This window comes from Coptis chinensis, chromosome 6, assembly GCF_015680905.1.
Source record: "Coptis chinensis isolate HL-2020 chromosome 6, ASM1568090v1, whole genome shotgun sequence".
Lineage (NCBI taxonomy): Eukaryota > Viridiplantae > Streptophyta > Magnoliopsida > Ranunculales > Ranunculaceae > Coptis > Coptis chinensis.
In genome coordinates this window covers 96,288,263-96,310,109 of record NC_141461.1, presented here as the reverse complement: position 1 = coordinate 96,310,109, position 21,847 = coordinate 96,288,263, and the positions used below count along the sequence as shown (strand labels likewise).

At 36.1% G+C, this 21,847-nt stretch overlaps 3 protein-coding genes and 1 long non-coding RNA gene across 4 annotated transcripts in view; 1 reads left to right on the top strand and 3 right to left on the bottom strand.

The window, feature by feature from the left end:
• Window positions 1–21,847, bottom strand: part of LOC147495775 (uncharacterized) — a 71,391-nt gene that overhangs the window by 29,399 nt on the left and 20,145 nt on the right. The window lies entirely within an intron of this gene.
• Window positions 1,367–4,613, bottom strand: LAC6 (laccase 6). The gene is made up of 6 exons (XM_086564503.1): window positions 4,431–4,613; window positions 4,111–4,262; window positions 3,756–4,000; window positions 3,521–3,649; window positions 1,814–2,752; window positions 1,367–1,677 (listed from the first exon to the last, which is right to left on the bottom strand). Exons 1-6 carry the CDS (start codon window positions 4,548–4,550, stop codon window positions 1,547–1,549), a joined length of 1,716 nt encoding a protein of 571 aa, XP_086420629.1. The 5' UTR covers window positions 4,551–4,613; the 3' UTR covers window positions 1,367–1,546.
• LOC147495779 (copper ion binding / methyltransferase) lies at window positions 9,750–17,366 on the bottom strand. The gene is made up of 13 exons (XM_086564504.1): window positions 17,224–17,366; window positions 16,979–17,139; window positions 16,647–16,912; window positions 16,494–16,567; window positions 16,299–16,393; window positions 16,015–16,112; window positions 15,716–15,799; window positions 12,618–12,698; window positions 12,398–12,484; window positions 12,204–12,299; window positions 11,987–12,066; window positions 10,537–10,625; window positions 9,750–10,414 (listed from the first exon to the last, which is right to left on the bottom strand). Exons 2-13 carry the CDS (start codon window positions 17,109–17,111, stop codon window positions 9,945–9,947), a joined length of 1,653 nt encoding a protein of 550 aa, XP_086420630.1. The 5' UTR covers window positions 17,112–17,139; window positions 17,224–17,366; the 3' UTR covers window positions 9,750–9,944.
• LOC147495778 (uncharacterized) lies at window positions 17,491–19,463 on the top strand. Its single transcript, XR_015197717.1, has 2 exons — window positions 17,491–18,809; window positions 18,901–19,463. It is a non-coding gene; the product is annotated as an uncharacterized LOC147495778 (long non-coding RNA).

Sequence of the window (21,847 nt, the reverse complement as noted above, 5' to 3'; positions counted from 1 at the left end):
GTCCACCCTTGATGAAAATCGAAACTCTTTCGATGATATGTACCACAAGATACTCTGGTACTCAGCATGATAACAACGTATAGTTTAACATCACATTAATCTTTCCTATTATAAAAGTGGAATCCAAAATGGACTCCTCAACCACCATATATGCAACAGTTGTTAAAAAACTTCATCTTATTGTTGCTGTGCTCTTCTTCACCGGATATGCTACCAACTCTGCTTGAAAAATTAGCATTCAAAAAGTCGAGTGGTAGGTCCTAATTTATATGTTTCAAAATTATTTTCTGGTGTGACCAAAACATGGCACTTCTTTTCTAGTACGACAAATTAAGACATGTCATTATGGTTAGATGGGGAAGTTGATTACGCCATTAAAATGTGTAGTAACAAAAAGAATAAGATGGTTCTTGTGGCTTAAAAGTTAAAACTACCCAAGTTCTTCAAAGTTTGTTTATTTGCTTGGTTTATTTTATATATATTTACTTTATTCCCCACAGTCAATGTTTCCTCATCGTTTCTCGTTTTAGACTGTAAATTTGTAGGACATGGAGAACTGCACCTTGTCCGATTTTCATTTGGAAGTATTTACAGTCGATTCCAAATACAATCCCTTGGTTTTTAATACTGAATGAACAAATAGTTGTTTTAAACATTATATATCACAACAGTTTCCAGCAGTAACAAGTTTAATAGTGACGCCAATTCAGTAACGTCAAATTAACCAAGGCCTGTCGTCTTCTGAAGGATGTCTATGAGTTTCTTCAGCAAAAAAAAAAGGTTATCTGTAAGTTCATATTCCCTGAGAAATATTAAGAAACTATCAATTGAGTACCCCTTTGAAAGGTAAGTTTATTGTGGACTTTCAAGACGACTTGAATATTGGGAGGATAACTAGAAGTCGTTAGCATTTCTTGAAGGTCAGGACATGTAGGAGTAAATAAATATAAGGTCTTCTCGAAGGGCTTATGACGTTGTTACTTCATATATGTCGTTATTCTACTTAAGTTGTTGAGTTTCTAGATTACAGTTCTAGATGTCATTTGCAGTTAGTTGTTCTTTGGGAGTTAAATGAGTGTCAATTAAGGAACATGCATATAAATCTTAGTTGGATCCTTAATGTGATATTGTGATCCTTAGTATTTAAAACAATATTGTATAGGCCAGTCTGATTTAAATCTTAGGTTGGATCCTTAAGCACTAGTGGAATTTATAAAGTCTTACAACTGTAAATAACTTCAGTAGGTTTCTGCAGTAACTGAGTTGCCGATTAACTTCAAGCATATAAGGTCTAAAGAGATTAAACAAGTTTGAGAAAATTTGGTTTCCATTCTTATTTGCGAGAAAGTTTGCAGCAACACAAGAATTGAAATAAGTGTGCAAAGTAAGCTACTAAATATTTTAAAAATATTTTATTACACCAAATTTCGGTTCCTTTACACAATCTTTCCTAAGAGAAGAAGAGACATATAACACACTTGCATGAAAGAATCTTGATTTGTGAAACAGGAAATCCCTGTAATTGTTGTATCTGATTTCTTTGTCTCTAACACCTAGGCATGTCAGCCGGAGGATGAGGAAGGGTCTCCAGTTCCCCCTTCCCATTCTTCACTATGAAAGCCATTGATAAACCCCAAGATAGATGAATCTCCAGATGACAATGCATGAACCAAACTCCTGCAACAGGGTATAAAAAAATTAGAATATCCCCCGTGGACTTAGTGTGTCATGAACGAAGACATTTGCATTATCTATAAGATTAGTTGTAAGACATTTGCATTGTCTATAAGATTAGTTGTAACACTGATCATACCTGGATTGTCAGCAGTAAATCGAATGGCTGCCCATCCACCTACTGGAACTCCAATCGTGTTCATGTATGGTGGATCCACCAAATTGAGCTTTGCCGTGCTAGGATTGTAGTTTCCGGACCCATACCCGACGACATAGAAACTGTAACCATGCAAATGAATTGGGTGATTCTCAGTACTTACAGTCCCAGTGTCTTGCAATATGAGTTGCACCCTTGAACCATACTCAAGGACCTTAGTCCTAGTCCCATTCAGTGACTGAGTGTCATTCGGAATCGTATTAGGACCATTTACAAAATCATACACCTTAAGAGGTACACCAGGGAAATCTTCAGTGTAATGACCCTGAAGCTCATTGTAATAGGCTTGTAATAATGAGATTTTAGGCCTAATGAAAGAAACGTTATTCATTGAAGCTGCTAAGACTCCACCGTTGGGGCCCTGGCAGCTCTTGTTGGGATTTGAAGAGTGACATTTTTCGACATTTAGTCCAATAGTGAAGAAAAGATTATTGTCAATCTCTAAAGGAACATCGACAGGGTTCAAGCTTCTAAGACCATCCATGACTGTTTTAACGGCGAGATTGTCGTTGAAACTTGGAAGTTGTGCAGATAAAGAAACGCTATTTGGTGTGCTACCAACGTATTGAAAGTATCCTATGGCTGATATATTTTGGAAAGGAACATTTTGAGCAGACATGTAAGGCCCCATTGCCATTGAGAATCTCCCAATTGATTGATCAGCCGTGACTAGCACATTGATCGTTTGGCCAGGTCCAAGCATCACACGGTCCACAGTGTAGGGCTTTGTATATTCGGCGTCAGCTTCAACGATCGTTAACATATGGTTGGAAATGGTGAAGAAGGTCTCCATGTTCAATGCTGCACTAATCAGTCTTAACAAATATGTCTTCCCTGGAACAACATCAATCTTATAGACATCTGAAATACAAAAACACAAGAATTAATAAATTTCTTGCAAGCCGAGTAGCAATTAATCATCAATCCTGTAATCAGTAATCGTCGGCCTAAGACCAATAGTCCGGTCCAGCCAATAACACCACAGTGGTCTGTGTTAAAAGACATGCCATAAATAAATGTCCATAATTGAGAGCAGGCGGTTAGTTTATTGGAAAGCAAAACTAGAAGAAGAAAAAAAAACAGTACAAGAAACCTTAACAATGGGTAAAACCCTAGAAGAAATTGAAGCTAGAACCCTTAAAACCGAAGATGAGAAATGAGGAAAAGTTACTGAAGCTACTTTCTGCGCTCCTATTAGCCAATACACTAAGGGAGATGCATGCAAAGATAAGTGCATGGCTTTTGATGAATGCTTTGGTGACTTAAGCATTGGCGGTGTCCTAACACATGACAAGTGTTACGAAACGATTGAAGCGTTATGGAAGTGTATGCATGAACATGCTCATAGTAACTCCAAGTCGATACTGGATGGCTTGGACAATAAATCTGATGAGGAAGAAAAAGATGCGATATGATACTCAAAAGTTGAAAGAATTCAAGAAGAGGCTGAATTAAAAGAAAAGCATTTGGTTTATTGAATTCGAAAACAAGACACACTGCTGGAAGCTGAGTTCTTTCATCTTTAGCCCTTTTATAGTTTAATATTGTAAATAGAAAGCAATAATATATACTTTATTTTTCTCTTACTAATTGATCGAGAATATAATTTTCAAGCACAATATTGTTTACCGTTGTTAGAACAGTTATAGTTTGGTCCTGGATGGCCATTGATGGTATACGCATCGGCTGTAGGAGGCCCTCCCCCACTTGCTAGAGTGGCCTTCTCAAGTTGAAGTAGGTTCTTGTGCCAATATTCACCTGGAAACTAATACGAATTAGTCGATCACAAAATTTAAAAACAAGAGAAACTCATTGTAAATTGCTTTTGTGGATCAAATATTCAGCATTCAAGCTAAATGATTACCTAAGATGATTATGTGCTCTTCGTAGGGGTACTTGAAAGGGTAAGGAACACCAGTTTTCGGGTATACGACGATTGCACCATATACGCTCGCTCGAAGCCAAGAGAAATGAGCATGCCAAAGCATTGTGCCCTTTTGCTGCACAAGGGTGAACTCATAGGTAAAAGTTTGCCCAGCTTGAATTGGGCATTGAGTTATATAAGAAGGTCCATCAGACCAACATGACAGCCTTTGCCGAACACCATGCCTGAAAAGAAATATTAAACCTCAGATTAGGTATAGTACTAAAAAGAGATCGAGTTACTTCTGACTAATAGTGCTGTAGTGGACGTGATCGGTCTAATGAGTAATGTTTACCAATGAATAGTAGCATTATATGGTGTCTCATTAGTGACTTTAACGATGATCCTGTCGTCTTCTTGCGCATAAACAACTGGTCCAGGAAACATCCCATTGACAGTAACTATGTCTTTGCTCTTGCACATCTTGGTGATTCTCATCTTTTGTACCTACAAAACCATTCAGTAACGTCCAACCAATAAGGCAATAACAACCTTTAAAATGAATCACCCACAAACATATACAATGTTGATGCGCGCACATGTATTATATATATTCTAACAGGTTGAAATAGAATTAGAAGGGGTACTGACTAAAGGAATAGGATATAAGTATACCTTAAAAGTATAGAACCTTGTTGAACTTCCCATAGGCCATTGTTTTGCTACTACGTGAAAAGTTGATATGTAGGTTAGGAAAGTTAAGGAAAGGAGAAAAGAAGAGACCCAATTGGCCATCTTTCGTGAAGGGAGTGGAGAAATGTGTGTGTTTTGAGTGTGTTAAAGAGCTTTATAGGAGTGAGATTGTGTTGAGACGTGTAAATGTGGCCTTTTAAAAAGGCCATATATGAACATATTTTATCCCTATTTTATATATGGAGATGATGCTAGGAGGAAAAGGAAAGGCTTTGTCTAGTAGTATTATGTTTGTCAGGTTTCATGATTTCTATAACATGGATTCGTGATAATAAGATGTTGGAAGTGTGATTGTCAGTATGACCAATGTGGGGAAGGTTTAAAGCACGTCTACAACTTTCACTTTCATTTTTTTTTTCCTTGTAGGATTTCTTTCTCCCCTCCCCTATAATGAGAAAATTTTCATATGCCTCTTCAACTTAAAAAATTGGACATAAGTTGAAAATAAATCGATACATACTAAAGTTTATACCCATTACGTATGTATACTGCAGAACATATATGTTTTTCTCGTATCAGAGAATACCTATAAGAAGTTAAATTTTCTTAATCTTTCGTTAAGAATCGATTTTCGATTATTATGCATGGTTGGGACCAGGACTCTTAATTAGGGGGTGCAGTAGATAGAACAGTAGTAGCATCCTTGGGTATTACTGTATTAGTTGCTAATTTACTATTGGAATTTCCATTTCGCCCTGTGTCCATCCCTGATTATTTGTGTGATTACACAAAATGCCAATTTCTGATGTGATTAAAGTGCATATAAGAAAGGCTTTAATTTGATCGAATTCATCACATCCATGTCATAGCAATTCTTACAAAAGCTTAGCTTTTATATGCAGTTTGGTGTGGAAACATAAGGTCATCTACAATTCTACATGACTGCAGTATTGTATATAGTATTGGATACACCTATAGAATTAACTAAACTTTTTAGGAATTGGAGGTGATCGATCAAAAGTGAAGACAAATTTACTTTTGATCCGTTCAAAGCCTTCAGAGTGATATTATATTCGTTGACCCAAAAACTAACCCACTCCACCTGCTCTAGGTTCCATGTTCAAACCCCACCTCAACAACAACAACCCCCTCAATCTCTCTCTTTATTTGTTCCCTCTCATGGTCTTTGACCCTCACAATATTTTGATATATATATATATATATACACTACGCGTAGTGTTGAGTCTTTAAATAGAGAAAAGAGGAAATGGAGACTAATTCAATTCTTCCGAAGTGTTGATGCTAAAAAAACAAGATTAATGTGACGACAAACTATACAGTTTCACTTGAACTTTGTAGTTTATGAGTTGTGACTGGTGAAGCAAAAGGTTATCAGTAGAAGGGTCTCCTTGTTTTTGCTTTCTTGAGCACACTTTTTTAGTCAATCATAGGCAAAATGGTGCGTGCACTTTTAACAACCCCACATTATTATTACTTTTTATCATACATATTCACATGTAAGAGTGGCAACTCCCTCCAATCAATAATTCTACCCGTTGTTATATGAACTATATTTATACGATTCTAAAAAAAATCCACCATGAAAAACAATGAATTAGAAGGTGATTTTTAATGGAAATGTTCTCTCCACAATATCATTATCACCAAGTACAGTACAAGTTTAAAACGGTATATTTGAAAAAAACTTAGTTCGGTGACGGGTTTAAAACGTGAAAAACGTGGGGCATAAAAAAAAAAATTAGTAATACATTTTAAAACCGATGATAACGAATACGAAAAAAAAAAAATAGGGGAAAAAAAGAATAGACATAAAAACGGGTTTAAAAACAAATGAAATTTAAAACGTATTTGAAAAAACTTAGTTTGTGTTTTAAAACGGAATCGGAAAAAAAATATGTAAAAAAAACGGATTTAAAACGTATAATATGTAAAAAAAAAAAAACGATAAAAACCGATGATAAAGAATATGATAGATAAAAGAGTTTGATTTTTTATAGGAGTGAAAAAAAGAATAGACACAAAAAATAATAATAATAATAATACAAATGAAATAAAATTCAAATACATTAAAGTATAAAATTATCAATTACTTGTCCAAATACTATAAGTTTTAGATTCAATACCAAAACATGACCCTAAATAAGATACTACTAATTACCAAACTATAATGGCATAATCAAGTACTACAAATAAATGAATAACTTTAAAATTTCAAAATATTAATAATCCAAAGCAAAATAGAACTGTCTCAATAAGTCAATCTAACGCCCTACTATTCAAAAAGGCAAACATATATATATATATATATATATATAAAACGGGAGAAGAAAAAAGGGTTTTGGAGTTTGGTGACAATGCACAATATCTTATATAAAAAAGTGGATACGGGAGATTTCCCAAAAGTTTAGTATTAACGTTTTTTAAGTTTAAAAAGTTTTAATTTGAAAACCCGGGGTTTTAAACCGATACAAGACGTTTTACCAATTTATTTTTGGTTTTCATTGAAAGGGTAAATTGGTCAACATATAGATTAGCCTTTAAACCCTTTAAATAAAATCAAAAATTTGAAGAGTACATTCTCTTCTTTTCTTTCCTTACAATGTTATAAAATATCCAACAATCTCTCATTTTCAAATTTCAAAAACTTTTTTCATCGCTGACCCAACTCTCTCTTCTTCATCATTCCAAACTCTGACAAGGTTTATATATATATATATATGCTAGAGGTTATTTTGTTATTTTTTTCAACCATAGTTTATATCATGCAGCATTTCCTTTGACATTTTCATAATATTTTGTGAATGTGTTCAACTAATAACCATGAAGATTTTCTACAATGGGAAACACATTTGATAATGTTTAAAAATAAAAAAAATTAATATAAACTTTAAAATTTGGGAGATTTTAAAAAATCTTAGGTTTAATTTTTTATGATTTTTAAAACATGTTATATATATATTTATATAATATATATATATATATATATATAGATATATTTACCAATTTAACGGGTTTTTCCGAATTTGGTGACAATGCACAATATAGACCATCCTTAGAAAAAATCATCAAATTTGAAGATGTCTAGTCGTATAAAAATTTGCTTACAATGTTATAACATTATCCAACAATCCAAATTTTTCAAATTTCAAAATAATTTTTGACAAGATTAAACATTTTTGTTTGAGCTGATTTTTTTAGGGAGATTTTCCATTATGAGAATACTATCTTCACCAAAAATCAGCCCTCAATTATCTTATAAATCCACTTTTGGTAATATATATATATATATATATATATCGAACAGGTTTTTACCACATTTTTTATACCATAGCTTATATCATGCAACTTTACGTATAACGTTAATTATAACATAATATTTTGTGGATGTGTTCAACTAATAACCATGAAGATTACTTATACAAAATTTCAACTCATTTGATAATGTTTAATTGTGTCAAAAGATGATTGCAAAATCGAAAAATCTGAACCGTTTAAAAAAAATCAATTTTAAATTTGAGAACGATTTTTAATAACATGCTATCTATATCTATATCTATATCTATATATATATATAGTAGAGAGAAGAGAACTATATGGCTTAAATTTATCTTATCTATATTCTTTCTTAACTAGCAAAGTCAATTATCATGCTATTTTGCACCTTCACCATATGTGCCAATAACGGCAATAAGTCATATGACACCTACATTACCATAGCGTATTATGTCAGCCAAGACACAATCAAATGCACAAAATTGACATGCTATGAACATTTTCTTTTCTCAACAAAATTGAATTAATGTTCACCGAGGTATGTCTCGATCCCAATGGACCCAATCAAATGATCAACTATATGCTACACATGCCAGACAAAGTCCTTCCAGGATCAACCGTTCAATCTACATTCTATCAAGTGGTTGTAGACTGTATTTTCCAATAATTAAGGAAATAAGTTCACTAATGATCGTCACTGATCAATAACTGAATCAAATGATGTGCATCCACTTTAATTTTCTTGTTGACGATATTGATTTTATTCAATTATAGACCAAATGTTAAGAAATAACATTACTATGAATCCCATGCATATATAGTTGTTGTCCGGCCATGTTGATAATCATAAGCTAGTTATGTAGTAGATTACAAAGATGGAGATAATAAGGAGTTGTTGACCTAAACAGCAGACCATGCGTAATGGATCGATGATTGATTAAGCCACTCTTTATTTAACAACAATGATTCTAACCACCTTAGACATTTTTCAATTTTTGAACTATCAACTTCGAAAAATATCATATCAAAAGGACAGACAGTGTTGTTTATACAACAAAAATTTTCATGCAAGATTCTGTAATTAAATAAATTCAAATATGAGTAGTCTAAATAGAAAACTAAATAGAAAAATATATGTAAATAATAGTGAGAGATACATGCCTACAGCAGACAGCAGTACAGCTCAAGAAATATACACACAATGAAAAAATGAACAACTACGATGTGCATTTTCCCCAAAAGCTTCAGCACAATAAAAGCTTCCCGCGACAAGGCCCTGCTGCTTTTTTCCATGTATTGCAAATAGTTTTGGTCATGAATATATTGAAATTTGAAATGATAAAATTAGTAGACACGTCCATGGGTTTGCGCCTTGGGGTGATACAACCTTCAGGTGCTAGTAAAACCTTATTTTGTAGACACGTTGTAGCATTTGTGTATCACCCATGGACGTGTACTAATTGCAAGAGTCCAAGACACGTCGAGGGTGATGCAACCTGTTCACACACAGAGGCGAGCAATGCTAAGGGCCAGAAGCCCAGAACCATAGCAAAATAAAAGCAAAATTGTACATGGTCCATTCCAGCAAAATAAAAACAAAATTGTACATGGTCCATGGACTCAGGAGTTGATAAATGCTACTGCGCACCTCTAAACACCTACTGTTCAAATGTTCTGTTCCTACTTCCTAGTGAATCTGGTTAATACGAATAGTATAAAAACCAGGTTAATCCAACGTTCTTACATATTGACGGTTGTGCTTGTTTTCCTAAGTTTTCACAAAGAAATTATAGGAAAACACGGGGAAAGAGTAAAACCCTGATAGGTGTTTGCAATTTGCACCACCAAAATCTTATATAAAATGATGAAAATATTAATAGAAGTTTGCATGATCTGCATTACTTCGTTATGGGATTTTGGTGATCGTTACCCAGCTATGCAGATGGATTAATTGGAGTGCATACAACAGATCATCAGCTTATGTAGGAAAATTTTGCACTTTCTGTCTTGGAAATGAATGTTTGAATTTTCTGTAATATAATGTTCTTCCTATCCGTTCACCAAACTCCTGAATAAATCCCAATAGGAATGATTATCGAGAAGCTTGAGAACTGGCCACAAGATTGACATAAACAGCTTTCATAAGAGAAGCATTAACATGAATGGTGTTACACTTCATTTCAATATCGCATCAAATAGACATCACACATCTGAGGGCTTGACGCTTTTGCATGGCCACAAATCCCCCCAGAGAGACTTACGAGCTTGCCTGTGCAGGGCTGGATTATGAGTTCGAGTAACGACAACACGTTCAAATGTGCCCTGTGAACCATCTTGTTTGATCGACCGACATATGTCCATTGCTACCTGCCTGCCCCTCCTCACAGGAGTAAATAGAATTCGACCCCATCCACTGCCAAGATTAGCACGAACTTTTGGTTCTCCCTCTTCCTCTTCTTCTTCGTCGTTCATGGTATCTGTTTCGACAATGTCAGAATCATAGGAAATTGGATCTTCTTCGTCGTTCATGGTATCTGTTTCGACAATGTCAGAATCATAGGAAATTGTATCTTCTTCGTCGTTCATGGTATCTGCTACTATAATGTCAGAAACATAGGGAATTGGATCTTCTTCGTCTGGAAAGGCCTCATCCTCAGACTCAAACTGGTCCTCTGGTTTGGGTCAAAACAAAGTCCATACTCAGCTCAACACCATCATGCTTGAGGATAAGCTATCTTGAATCTATTGATGGTATATATTGGTTAGATAGAGACAGATACTTAAATGTGCATACCATAATCAATCTCAAGATCTTCAGGATTCCGTTTAGCTTGCTGTTCTTTCAAGGTATCGAATTCCATACCATCAAGTGGCCAAGTTTCACTGATCATAAAAAAAAGAACAAAACCATCACAAGGTAGACAAGTACTTAGCTGGTTTGGTATATGAAATTTTCAAATTCAATTCTACGTAGTGTTGGATCAAAGAGTCTGCTAATTGAGCAAGCTTATTTTTGTTTGATCGGTAAAATCAAATAGAAAGAATGGAGTGCTCCCATGCAGGATCGAAATTTGAGCAAACTTAGAGCAGAAAGATCATTGACTATAGCAGGTGCCAACTAGCAAAGTCAGTAAAACCTTTGGATGATGATACCAGAGGTCTGGGGCTCGAACCCCGCCAGCATCAAAGAGTTACTGATCTCATTTAAAACAGGCATGCCAATCAAAAAAAAAAGATCATTGACTATATATAATCTCAATGTCGACCAAAATGCCAATCCCTGAAATAATCTCGGCATAGAATAACCAGTTATCAATGACTGTAGGCAGATAACAAAGTTAAAAAAGGAAGTGTTGATACTGATGAATCATATAACAGATTAAATGCCAACACTCGATATGTTCAACGCCAAAATGTGAAATTTCAGTAATTCAAAGTAAAACACGGAAACAGTTAAAATTGTTGTTTCTTACTGGTCCCATGACTTCTATCCTGAGGATTTGACAGCGTTACCAAATTAAAACACTATCTGAGAAGGTAACACTTGGACTTAAATAAATTATATTGTACAGATTCTCCTCATAACTTTCATTAAAGCACTATCTGAGAAGGTAACAGGAAAAAGAAACTACAAGCACCGGTGTCAATGTATGTTGATCATTTCTTCGGATTACAGAGTAAAGGAAGATAAAACAAGAGTTCAAGAAAATCAAACAAAACATGGCATTTTTTTTTATAAATATTTTAGGGATTGGAAATAAAGCTTATTGATATTTTCATTCAGGAGAACTATCAAAATTATAAGAATCAAAACTCGATCCATCAAAATTGAACTAAAGAAAAGTTAAATCTATTTTGAAAACTATTTACCACAAAAATAGAAAAAACGGCCAAACCTAGTTGCTGATATACCAACAACCATATCCCAAAACGGCCATGGTGCGACGCGCATATATGTGTGTTATTGTGAGGTGTAACAACAGACTCATTCCATGCTAACCTGCTGAAGGGCCTCATAGGATGTTTTGGTTCACCATTTGTATATGTTATTCAGGTGAAAAAAAGCAAAAGTGATATTCAATAGTAGTGGAGAAAAGATCCAACAAAATACACACGTTAAACAAAAATGTTTCAGGCATGTGCAGATAAATTCTCTAACAATTGATGCTTTGTCATACTATACCAACTTAAACATGCAATGAAAAATTCGGATCTAGCTCAATAAAAAAAATCAGAATACTTGCCTTGGCCGCTGCCCCTTTCTTAATACAACATAGCAAAATTTCTCATCCTCAAAACCACGAAGTGGTACACCCTTTGATCTCTATACATAGAAAGGAAAATTGGACTTTATAAATAATTTGAGTTTCTCGTATTAGAGAGGAATGTATAAATAAATGAACTGAATTCCCCATAAGTAAACCATATCCCTCAAGAACAAATATGATGGTCTTCTCAGACCTTGTACGAACGTTGGGATGATGTCCTCTGCAAACGCTGGACGAAATGACAATATTTACCAGTATTCAGTAGCGGACAAGGTCCATCATGAGGGCACTGCAATGACAAGGACACAAAGAACACATGGAAAATATGGAGAAACGAATCTATGGAAGTAGCAAAGTTCTTTAAAATGTATGTAGTAAGCTACTTACGGGAGCAACTACAAATGCACCAATCTTCTTGTAAGACACCATGTCTTTTGAAACCTTGTTAATAGGAGCTTTAGATTTACGGCATTTCTGGAGAATCATAAATATCAATTTAGTAATATGCAGCGATAATTATAGGCTAAGCAGAACTGCAGTATGCACAACCAACGCGGTACAAATTAGGCATTGTGCTAAACCAGTTTGTGGAAAGAATACAGCTTACCCTTTTCTCCATCCACAAAATATGAGATCGCATTTGAGCTATGATTTTATATCCTTGTGGTGTTCCTGGCTCAACCAAAACCTACAACAGATTTGGCCTATTATATTAGTTAATTACCAGAAGTGCACTACATAAAATTCACTGAGAAATAGTGAATCCTGTTAAGGTGGGGATCAATCCCAAGACCTTGGGCCCAACCTCCAACCTCCCAAGGCTTGACCAAGAAGGCAACTTCAATGAATCATGTCAATAATTGACATCCGCACCTAAAATTTTCCACAACAGATGCGAGAGAGTTGGGTTCGAACTAATAAAGTAAATATCATACCCCCAGCAAAGCCTCGCAATCTTTTCAAGCAAAGTAAAAAGATAGGATTTGTATGTGCATGATTTTTGACATAGTAAAATTCGTCCACCTCACCAGAAAAGAAAAAAAAAATATCAATACAAATATTTATAGACATCTAGAACTTCCAGAGTCGTGTACTGTTACTGAACAAACCAACAGTGCACATAATTGTGTTCGAAAGTTCTGTGTGTGTGTGTGGGGAGGGGATCCCTGAAGCACAATGACGGACTTTTATCAAGACTTGCAGCTAACTCAAATGGACACTACAAAACCATATACACAAGGGAAAAATCACTTCCCTCACATTTTGACCTAGGATTATGCCTTATGTTAACATAATTATCCATATACTTCATATTGTGCCATTTTGTTAACAAGAAAGATTTATGAAGCTACTTAGCTATATACGTTGCATCTTTTCTTGCAGTCCCTTAAATCTACAAGCTTAGTTACTTAAAGCTCCAAAAGTATTGGAATCTCCACAAACATTAGACTCTACAAAAGCATTTACACTTCTGGTCCAACTTTCTCAAATTTTCTACCAGTCCTTTGAAAAGGATTGGAGCCAAGCCAGATTTATAGTTCCATTGAATGGTGGAATGGGGTTTAGCAAAAGGATAGCTGAAATTGCACAAAGATTCAAACTGGAAGCAGCAATAGCAGCTTATGGCTCTAATAATCTGGTATGGTCGCAAGGAGGATAAACAGAGGTGGAATATGTTCAAGACCAACAACCCTGTTACTACTATATGTAGAGATCGAGATAAGTAAAATCTCAACAGATTGCGCTAATCAAACTACAAATAAGAATTTGGAAGGTATGCAGTCACGTGTGCGGGGGATGGCTAGGTTCCAGGGAGAGCCTAGAGCCTAGGCTATCACCAAGCACACACCCCCTTTCTATCACAACTAAATTTTATCTTTTCCTTTGTATAAGCTGTAATCGTGCAAAAAATATATATATATATAGAGAAACATTTTGATGCATATGACAAATAAAATTAAGTAGGTAATTATGCATTTTCCTTTATTCATGAATCCATTAGTCAAACAAAACTACATATTACATATGAGAGCTTACAGTGAAGCTATGCCAACTTCAGTTTAACTTCTAGACAGATTAAATGCAACTAGTTCTTAGTTCTTACATGCAACTCAATCTCCCTGATACTTGGATTCTGATCATGTATGATCACTAAACCCAGGTATTGCCTCTATGCAGATGGCTAAATCAAGCTTGGGGGTAGTGCGAATCTTATCTAACCCCCTTTCTATCACAACTAAATTTTATCTTGTCCTTTGTATAAGCTGTAATCATGCAAAAAATATAGAGAGAGAGAGAAACATTTTGATGCATATGACAAATAAAACTAAGTAGGTAATTATGCATTTTCCTTTATTCATGAATCCATTAGTCAAACAAAACTATATATTATATATGAGAGCTTACAGTGAAGCTATGCCAGCTTCAGTTTAACTTCTAGACAGATTAAATGCAACTAGTTCTTAGTTCTTACATGCAGCTCAATCTCCCTGATACTTGGATTCTGATCATCTATGATCACTAAACCCTGGTATTGCCTCTATGCATATGGCTAAATCAAGCTTGGGGGAGTACGAATCTTAACTAACCGCTCCTTGACGAGGTCATGGGGGCAAAGGCAAATCCAGTGCCTTTGAAACAGAATTTTCTATTTTTGGCTGTGGAAAAGTCGAAAAGATGGGTAACAAGTCGCATGAAAACTTCAATATATTCAAATCCCATTGAAATATTGAATAATTATTTCTAAAGCACAAAGTGGTAGGAAAATGGTTAAAAGTGTTTAGAAGAAAAGAATAGAACCAAAAAAAAAAAGTTTAAGATGAAATTGGCTCGGGGTTATCATGTGGAGTCTAGGCCCCTCCCCTGCACCTAGGTGAGCCTGGCCCTAGGCTCAGATGAGCCTAGAACACAAGATGTTGCCTAGAGTGAGGCTCACTACTAGCGACTAGCGCCCATGATCGCTTCTGACTGCATAGCTCTTAATATATGTGATTGTATGAGGGAATGGTTTCTTAGATTATAAATGGGAAGCTACTCATTTGCATTAGTACGCATTTGTACGGTAGGAACTGTGCACATGATTAATTTGTGTGTAGGGTGTTGATATAGTAGGGATGCTACACTCATTCCAATTGCTGCAGTCCTTCCTAACTAGTATGATGCACTTATGCATCCAACCTACATGTACTTTTCTATTTCCCATTTAAAACTAACAATTTGAACGATTTCCGTTATTTATTTATTTTCTTATAATTTCTTGTTGTATACATACATTTCTTGATATACACAGACACTCTTAGGGCGCTCGGGATAGAGGTATTTATTAATTTTTATGTTAGGCCCATTAGCGCTCTCGCTTTTGCTCAGGCATTGTGCTTTGGTTGCTAAGATTGGAAGCATTTAAACTGAGTTCTGACATAATTATTAGACTAAACTTTGAATCTAGTCTCTCCTATTCCCAAAAGGAAAGAAAATTTTAATTTCCTGTCAATAGAAATGTATATAAGTTGTCTGATACAAACTTTAAGACCACAAAAGATGGATCAGAAAGTAATTTGATATGAAATGATATTAAGGAGTAGCAGCATATGAACAGCCCTCAGACCCTCCCACACAGGCATGAATAAAGCACCACAGAGGACGATTCAGGATTTAAAATTAAAAACTCGTAAAATCAAAGTCATCCATATTGAGTAGAATTCATACCAAGACATCTTGTGTGAGATTCCAGAGCTGACGAACAATAGTGATTCTGTCCTTCAACGATGCCACCTCTCCAAGTACATAGGACTGAATTGGCAAAAACAGTAAACAAATAGCACCAAGTCAAGGCATTTCTTCTGCTAATTAAGTATTGATGGTTAATATCATTCATACTTGCAGTTGTTCTAAACACTCAGCATTGCAAAATATTAGAGGATGCAGAGAAAAAAAAATAGTGTGGGAGGTGTGTGTTTATTATATGCTTTCAAATTCAATAAAACACAGAGTTCAATACAACTTACAGCCATTACTAGGTCGTGTTCCATGTCTGACTTATCGAGATTTTTCATCAGCGCTTGAATACTGTCATAGCTATGGATAAGTGGCAAGTCCTTCAAACCTTCTCCCATCCAAACATAACACCGTCAGATTTTACCAAACTCCCAGATTACCAGTAAGAAGTTACACAACTAATGAAATAATAGTTTTGCATACAAGGATAAATCAATATAAACCATATCTCTATTAAGTATAGAATATTATTCCTTCTGCAACAGACCATGAAAATTTCTGTGCAGTTAATTACCGTGTAAAAGACTTTGAGCAACGCGTTGCATATACTTTGATGGCTCAACTAAATTAATCGATTCCAAAGAATGAGGCCAGACCTCTCGAATCGCCCTACATGAGTTTATAATCACAAAATAAAATAAAATTTGTAAGAAAGGAGATCATCAAAATGACCAGTTTACTATTGAAAGAAATAAAATCAGCTTCTCACCAAAGAACCGAACCAGTACCAGACCCAAAATCCAAAACACTTTTGGGTGCAAAACCAGGTAATCTCCTCTTCACCTACAATAAGAAGCACTGAAACCGTTAGAAACTCAAAAGCAACAGTAAGTTTAACTTAATAAATGAAGTAATATTTTACCTCTTTAAGAACTCTATGGCAAGCAGAATAGACAGCAGGCATTCGAGAAGCAACATAAGCTATAGTCTGATCATCTCTATACTTAAACCCAATATCACCATAAGCACTCTTAATTTTCCACCTCTTGGATCGTTCAATTGCCTTAAATGGATCCTCAACAAGCTCTCTTGACGTCGATGCAGTAAGAAGAAGATTGGCGTCTTTCATTTTGTTAAACGATTGAGATAATGACAAGACCTTTCTCTTCAAATTAGGTGTCTCATTCTCTGCCCAAACCAAAATTAAATAAATGACTAGATAAAATAAAAACAATAATAGAAACGGGAATGTACCTCCAAGGAATCTCTTGATGGCTCTGCGAAGACGAACAGGAACAACCTGACATCCTACAGATTGTTTCGCAGCAGTTGCTAAAGTTTCAGTTGTGAATATCTTTCTGGCCGTTTCAGGTATTTGAGACGCCATTTTTTGTGCCCATCTACATATATGATTGCTACAACAATGTAGAACAAGTCGATCATTTTGAAACTTGAAATTAGATGAAACTTGAAAAACCAGGATGAAGAGTTTTACTCACCAGTGTTTGGGATTTTTGATTGTGATGAAATGAGGATGTGGCAGAAATGTTTGGTTGGGTTTTGTGATGGGGCCTGGGGTTTATTGCTTCTTTCTTGTAGGGTTTAAGATATTTCATGATTTATCGAAATATCGATTTTATATTGTACTGGCATATGTCACCACATGTTACTGATATTCTACTGGCATTTCAAGATAATTTGTCAAAACTTACAGCCCATGTGGATGGTCATTTGACTTGTTTAAATAGTAATTATGAGCAAGCAAGATTTTAGATGACAATGACAATAATTTGAGGAAGTTAATGAGACAATTATTAAGTCAAGGTGGTGAGTTTGGCATTTGTGAATTTGGTCCATAGATGATCACGGATAGCTGATTCACATGTCTGTGATCCTGGGACTCCAAACTGAATGTGTTATTAAGGTTGGGTGCAATGGCTCCCCATTCCCTCAAAAGTGGAGGGAGTGGCGGTGGTTTTTGGTCCTTATCTCCATAATATTCTCTATATATAGAGAGTAATATTGAGGAATAGAGAGTGTATTCCACGCGAGTTAAAATGGCGTGGTTTATAAAAACTCAAACGGCGCCACTTGAAGTGGTGTGGAATGCATTTTTCAATTTCATACTGCGCCATTTGAAGTGGCATGGTTTGTAAAATCCCAAACGGCGCCACTTGAAGTGGCATGGAATGCATTTTTATTTTTATTTTTTTCATTCCGCACTGGTCGAAATGGCGTAAAATGGTCCGAACCAATGGACAGAACCATTGGACACCAAAATTGACTCCCCATCCTCAAAACACTATTTTTTTGTAGAATGGAAATAGAGGGTGATGCACCATTGGACTCAGCCTAATAGTTTTTCATTCTCATATGATGTTGCTGAATTGCTGATCGGATAAAATTCTACATCATTCCTTTCTCATTGGCTTCCATGTTTCAACCAATAACTACTACCTTTCTAACCTCCTCACCACATCAATAAATACCAGTAGCAAACCCCACCTATTCCATCGTCCAAACATGTCTTCTCTCTGGGCATTGTACTTTAAAGTAGTAGTACTTATATTTCTCTACTCGCTGTAGGCTACAAGGGGAAAATGGCTTTCAATATGATATTTTGGTTAATGCAGCTTACTTGGATGCTTAGTTTATGTTGCTCCGCATTTACCCAGAACACTTTATACGTCCAAGTGAGCTCAGCAATTCGTTCCTCCAACTAATGACAAAATAGCAGTTATAGACTACGAAGCCCTATAGTAAAATCACCTTAGGCTACCTCAATAGCAAATGGAAAGATAAGATTGTACTCTGAATTCTGAAACTCCTAAGTTTTTGAAGTACAGATTAAAACAGTTTGGTTGTTGCTTACACAGGTGGGAGATCCCAACATGGATCATCGAAGCTGGGAGAGACCTGAAGACATGGACACACCACGCAATGCTTAGTTGCGTACAAGGTGTCAAATCAGAACCCAGGCTTGGATGCTGCAGCAGAGACTGCTGCTGCATTGGCAGCTGCGTCAATTGTGTTCAAAGACTCCAAACCTACGTACTCTTCCAAACTACTTCAGACTGCAATGAAAGTAAAATCTCCTAAACTATGATTAATTGAGAAAAGTGAAACTTTATTTAACCTCCTCAAGTTTCATGACATTTATAATTGTAATGATGCAGGTGTTTGATTTTGCGGATAGGTACAGGGGCTCTTATAGTGACTCTCTTGGCTCGGTGGCGTGCCCATTTTACTGCTCTTATTCAGGATATCATGTAACACTTACCATCAGAGTTCAGACCCTTCATTTTAATCCCCACAAAAACTTACTAACACATGACTAACTTCAATTTCTAACCAGGATGGGCTTCTCTGCGGTGCATCATGGCTACATAACGCTTCACAAAACAGTTCGTACTTGGCATACATCCAGTCCAATGGCCACACTCTTAGTGCAGACGATGATGATTTTTCTTTCAGTTGGGCTGATAAAGCGAGTTGGGACCAAAATCCTTCTTTCAAAGGTTTTACATATCTTCTCTTCTACAGAACTTCTTGGACACAAAGGTTGAAGAATTTCAAGTATACAAAGTGCACTCAGACAACTACATATGCTCTCTGATCCGATCATCTGGTTTTCAGGCCCAATACACAACAGGTCAGGTCTACCGCAGACTACACTGTGAGATACACTCAATTACTGGTACATTCATATACCTAATCACCAACATGAATTTCAGGTTACTTGTTTTAATTACCAAGCTTCCAACTTGGTTCAATGATCTTGGGTATCAAACCCTCTAAGGGGTCAGAAAGCAGCTTTGACTCCAAGTCTTCTGTGGAAAGAGCTTCTTGTTTCAAGACCCTGTCAATCCACAAACAACAACATGATTCAAAATTTGGGGGGTAAACACAGATGCATGTCTAACAAATTAACCCTAATATATATCAGCCAGTCTCAAAACGGTGACAGAACCCCTAGCTTGCACGTTCGTGCTGCTCCTATAAAATCCAACCACTTCAAGATACATAGTGAGCATATTTGAAATATTGATTCTCATTAAAATCACAATCATCTTATACAACAACAATTCTACAAGTAAAGCAATCACCCAAACCAACGGTCTAAAACTAGAATCTGCATATGATTTTTCCTTTTGTTCCATAAACCAAAAGAGTGCTTAAACAGATTTTCAAGAATGGCAGTATCGGTACAATTATCACCACTGCGGTTACCTCCACTGATATTCTGAACAGTCCTTTGAAGCTGTTGCAGCACAACCTCATTCTGTTGCACCGCATGCCTAGCTATGCTCTCCATCTCTGCAACATTGGCAGCATTTGCAATACTCAATCGCTCAGCTATGTCCTCAATGTTTTCAACCTTAGCACCGTGAGTAGAACTCCCACTAGGAATATTAGCATAGAAGTTTGGTTGTTGAGAGACATTCCTTGGCTGGTTGAACTGGGGTTGATTTGAACCTGGAACCAAATTACGGTGTTGAAGAGGTGATTGTGGCTGTGAAACCCTGACCTTATGTTGAATCTCTGAAATTCTAGGCTTAGATGTTGCACAGTCTAGATGGACATCGAATTCGCAAGCGTTGCACCGGTAGAGCCAATATTTGGACCCCAACCTCTGGCATATGTCACAATAGAAGCCTTTGGTTGGATAGGGAGGGTGGTTGAATGCAAGGTTAAGAGGATGAGGGTGGGATTGATGTTTGAGTGAGAGAGGCATGAATGCGCACGAGCATGTTGGGGATCTGCAGGGTGGTGAATGACTTGAGGTACCTAGTGCATGGGATGTGGAGGACATACTTGCAGGCCTTGCAAGTGTATATCCAGTCAGAGGAGCTGAGGTTGCAGCCAGAACATGTTGAGGGGAAGTTTTGAGGCAGTTCTTGGATCTTGGACAGCTCTAACGGATGCTCATGGCTGAAGTGTTGGATGCTCTGGTCATACTCTAGCTTTCCCATCTCTCTCTCTCTGATTTAATGAAGACTTAACAATGAGAGACATTGACTTCACAAGATCATAATTCCACTCCGGAAGAAGGAAATGTGGTGGAAGGAGATCGTGGGTCCCATGCTCCTCAGAAATCTAAGGCCCATACATATGTAGCCATGTAGGCACTGGTGGGTGATTCAAAATTTCAAAGGATATCTGGCCGTCACGGAGTATAAAGGTTTGGTCAAAAGGCAAGCAGCCATATTATGTGCTGAGATAGTGAGATATAATGCTGTAAGTGTAGAAATGAATTCTGATACATGTGCCATGGGAACGGCGATCAGGCTGGGAAAGACCAAGGTTCATTTGGACACTTGGTACTTGAGAAATGAGTTCCTTTTCTTTAGATTTGTAGCTTACTCCCTTTTATCCGCTTCCCATTCTCTACTAAGAGGCATTAGATTGACACTTCAAGAGCTAACAGAATAAACAACAACACATTAAGCATTTAAGCTTGTGAAAAGCAGCATATTGGTGCGGAGCACTGCACGATAGCTTTATGTTCAAATAACAAAGTTTCGGAGTCCAATCGACAAATATCTAACATATATCAACAACAAAGAGCTTGCAAATACCCCTGAAGCGGAACGACAATTAATTATTCATAGAATTATACAGTATTTTCATTGGTAATTAATTAGCTCCGCTAATAAAAAAGGCAACCTAGTACATAACTAATGAGCTATTACTGTATCTCATACAGAAAATTCTGTATTTATATCCAACCAAAACGTTGTTTAAACAAGTAACTATGCACATAGAACATATTAAGATCACATATTCCCATCTCTAAATCCACATCTCTAGTTCAATATTCTGCATGATAACATGTGTCTTGTGTACTATAACATGCTTCTTGATAAGTCAAGCACATACATACGGAATAAATGGAGAGAACCTGAATGATATATATACTAAATCACCTCCTCACGTTCAATTAAGCCAGTCTGCGTTAGATCATATAGTCGAAATACTACTACACAAAAAATTTACCAAAGTGTGATCAGCAAATTAAAGGATACAGTGGAAAGGCGGGCAGTTTTTTGAGTAACTGATTACCAGTAGAATCTAGTACGTTAATATGAGATCATGAATATAAGTGTAAGCAATGAGAATCAA

Excerpts from the sequence above, each read along its gene's own strand:
- LOC147495779 (XM_086564504.1), bottom strand. The coding sequence starts at position 17,111 with ATGGCGTCTCAAATACCTGAAACGGCCAGAAAGATATTCACAACTGAA. Across the intron at positions 15,800-16,014 it reads AACACGACCTAGTAATGGCT|TCCTATGTACTTGGAGAGGT; the intron begins GTAAGTTGTATT and ends TTGCCAATTCAG. Across the intron at positions 10,415-10,536 it reads AGATCTTGAGATTGATTATG|AGGACCAGTTTGAGTCTGAG; the intron begins GTATGCACATTT and ends GACCCAAACCAG.
- LAC6 (XM_086564503.1), bottom strand. The coding sequence starts at position 4,550 with ATGGCCAATTGGGTCTCTTCTTTTCTCCTTTCCTTAACTTTCCTAACC. Across the intron at positions 4,001-4,110 it reads TATAATGCTACTATTCATTG|GCATGGTGTTCGGCAAAGGC; the intron begins GTAAACATTACT and ends ATTTCTTTTCAG. Across the intron at positions 1,678-1,813 it reads ATTTACTGCTGACAATCCAG|GAGTTTGGTTCATGCATTGT; the intron begins GTATGATCAGTG and ends ACCCTGTTGCAG.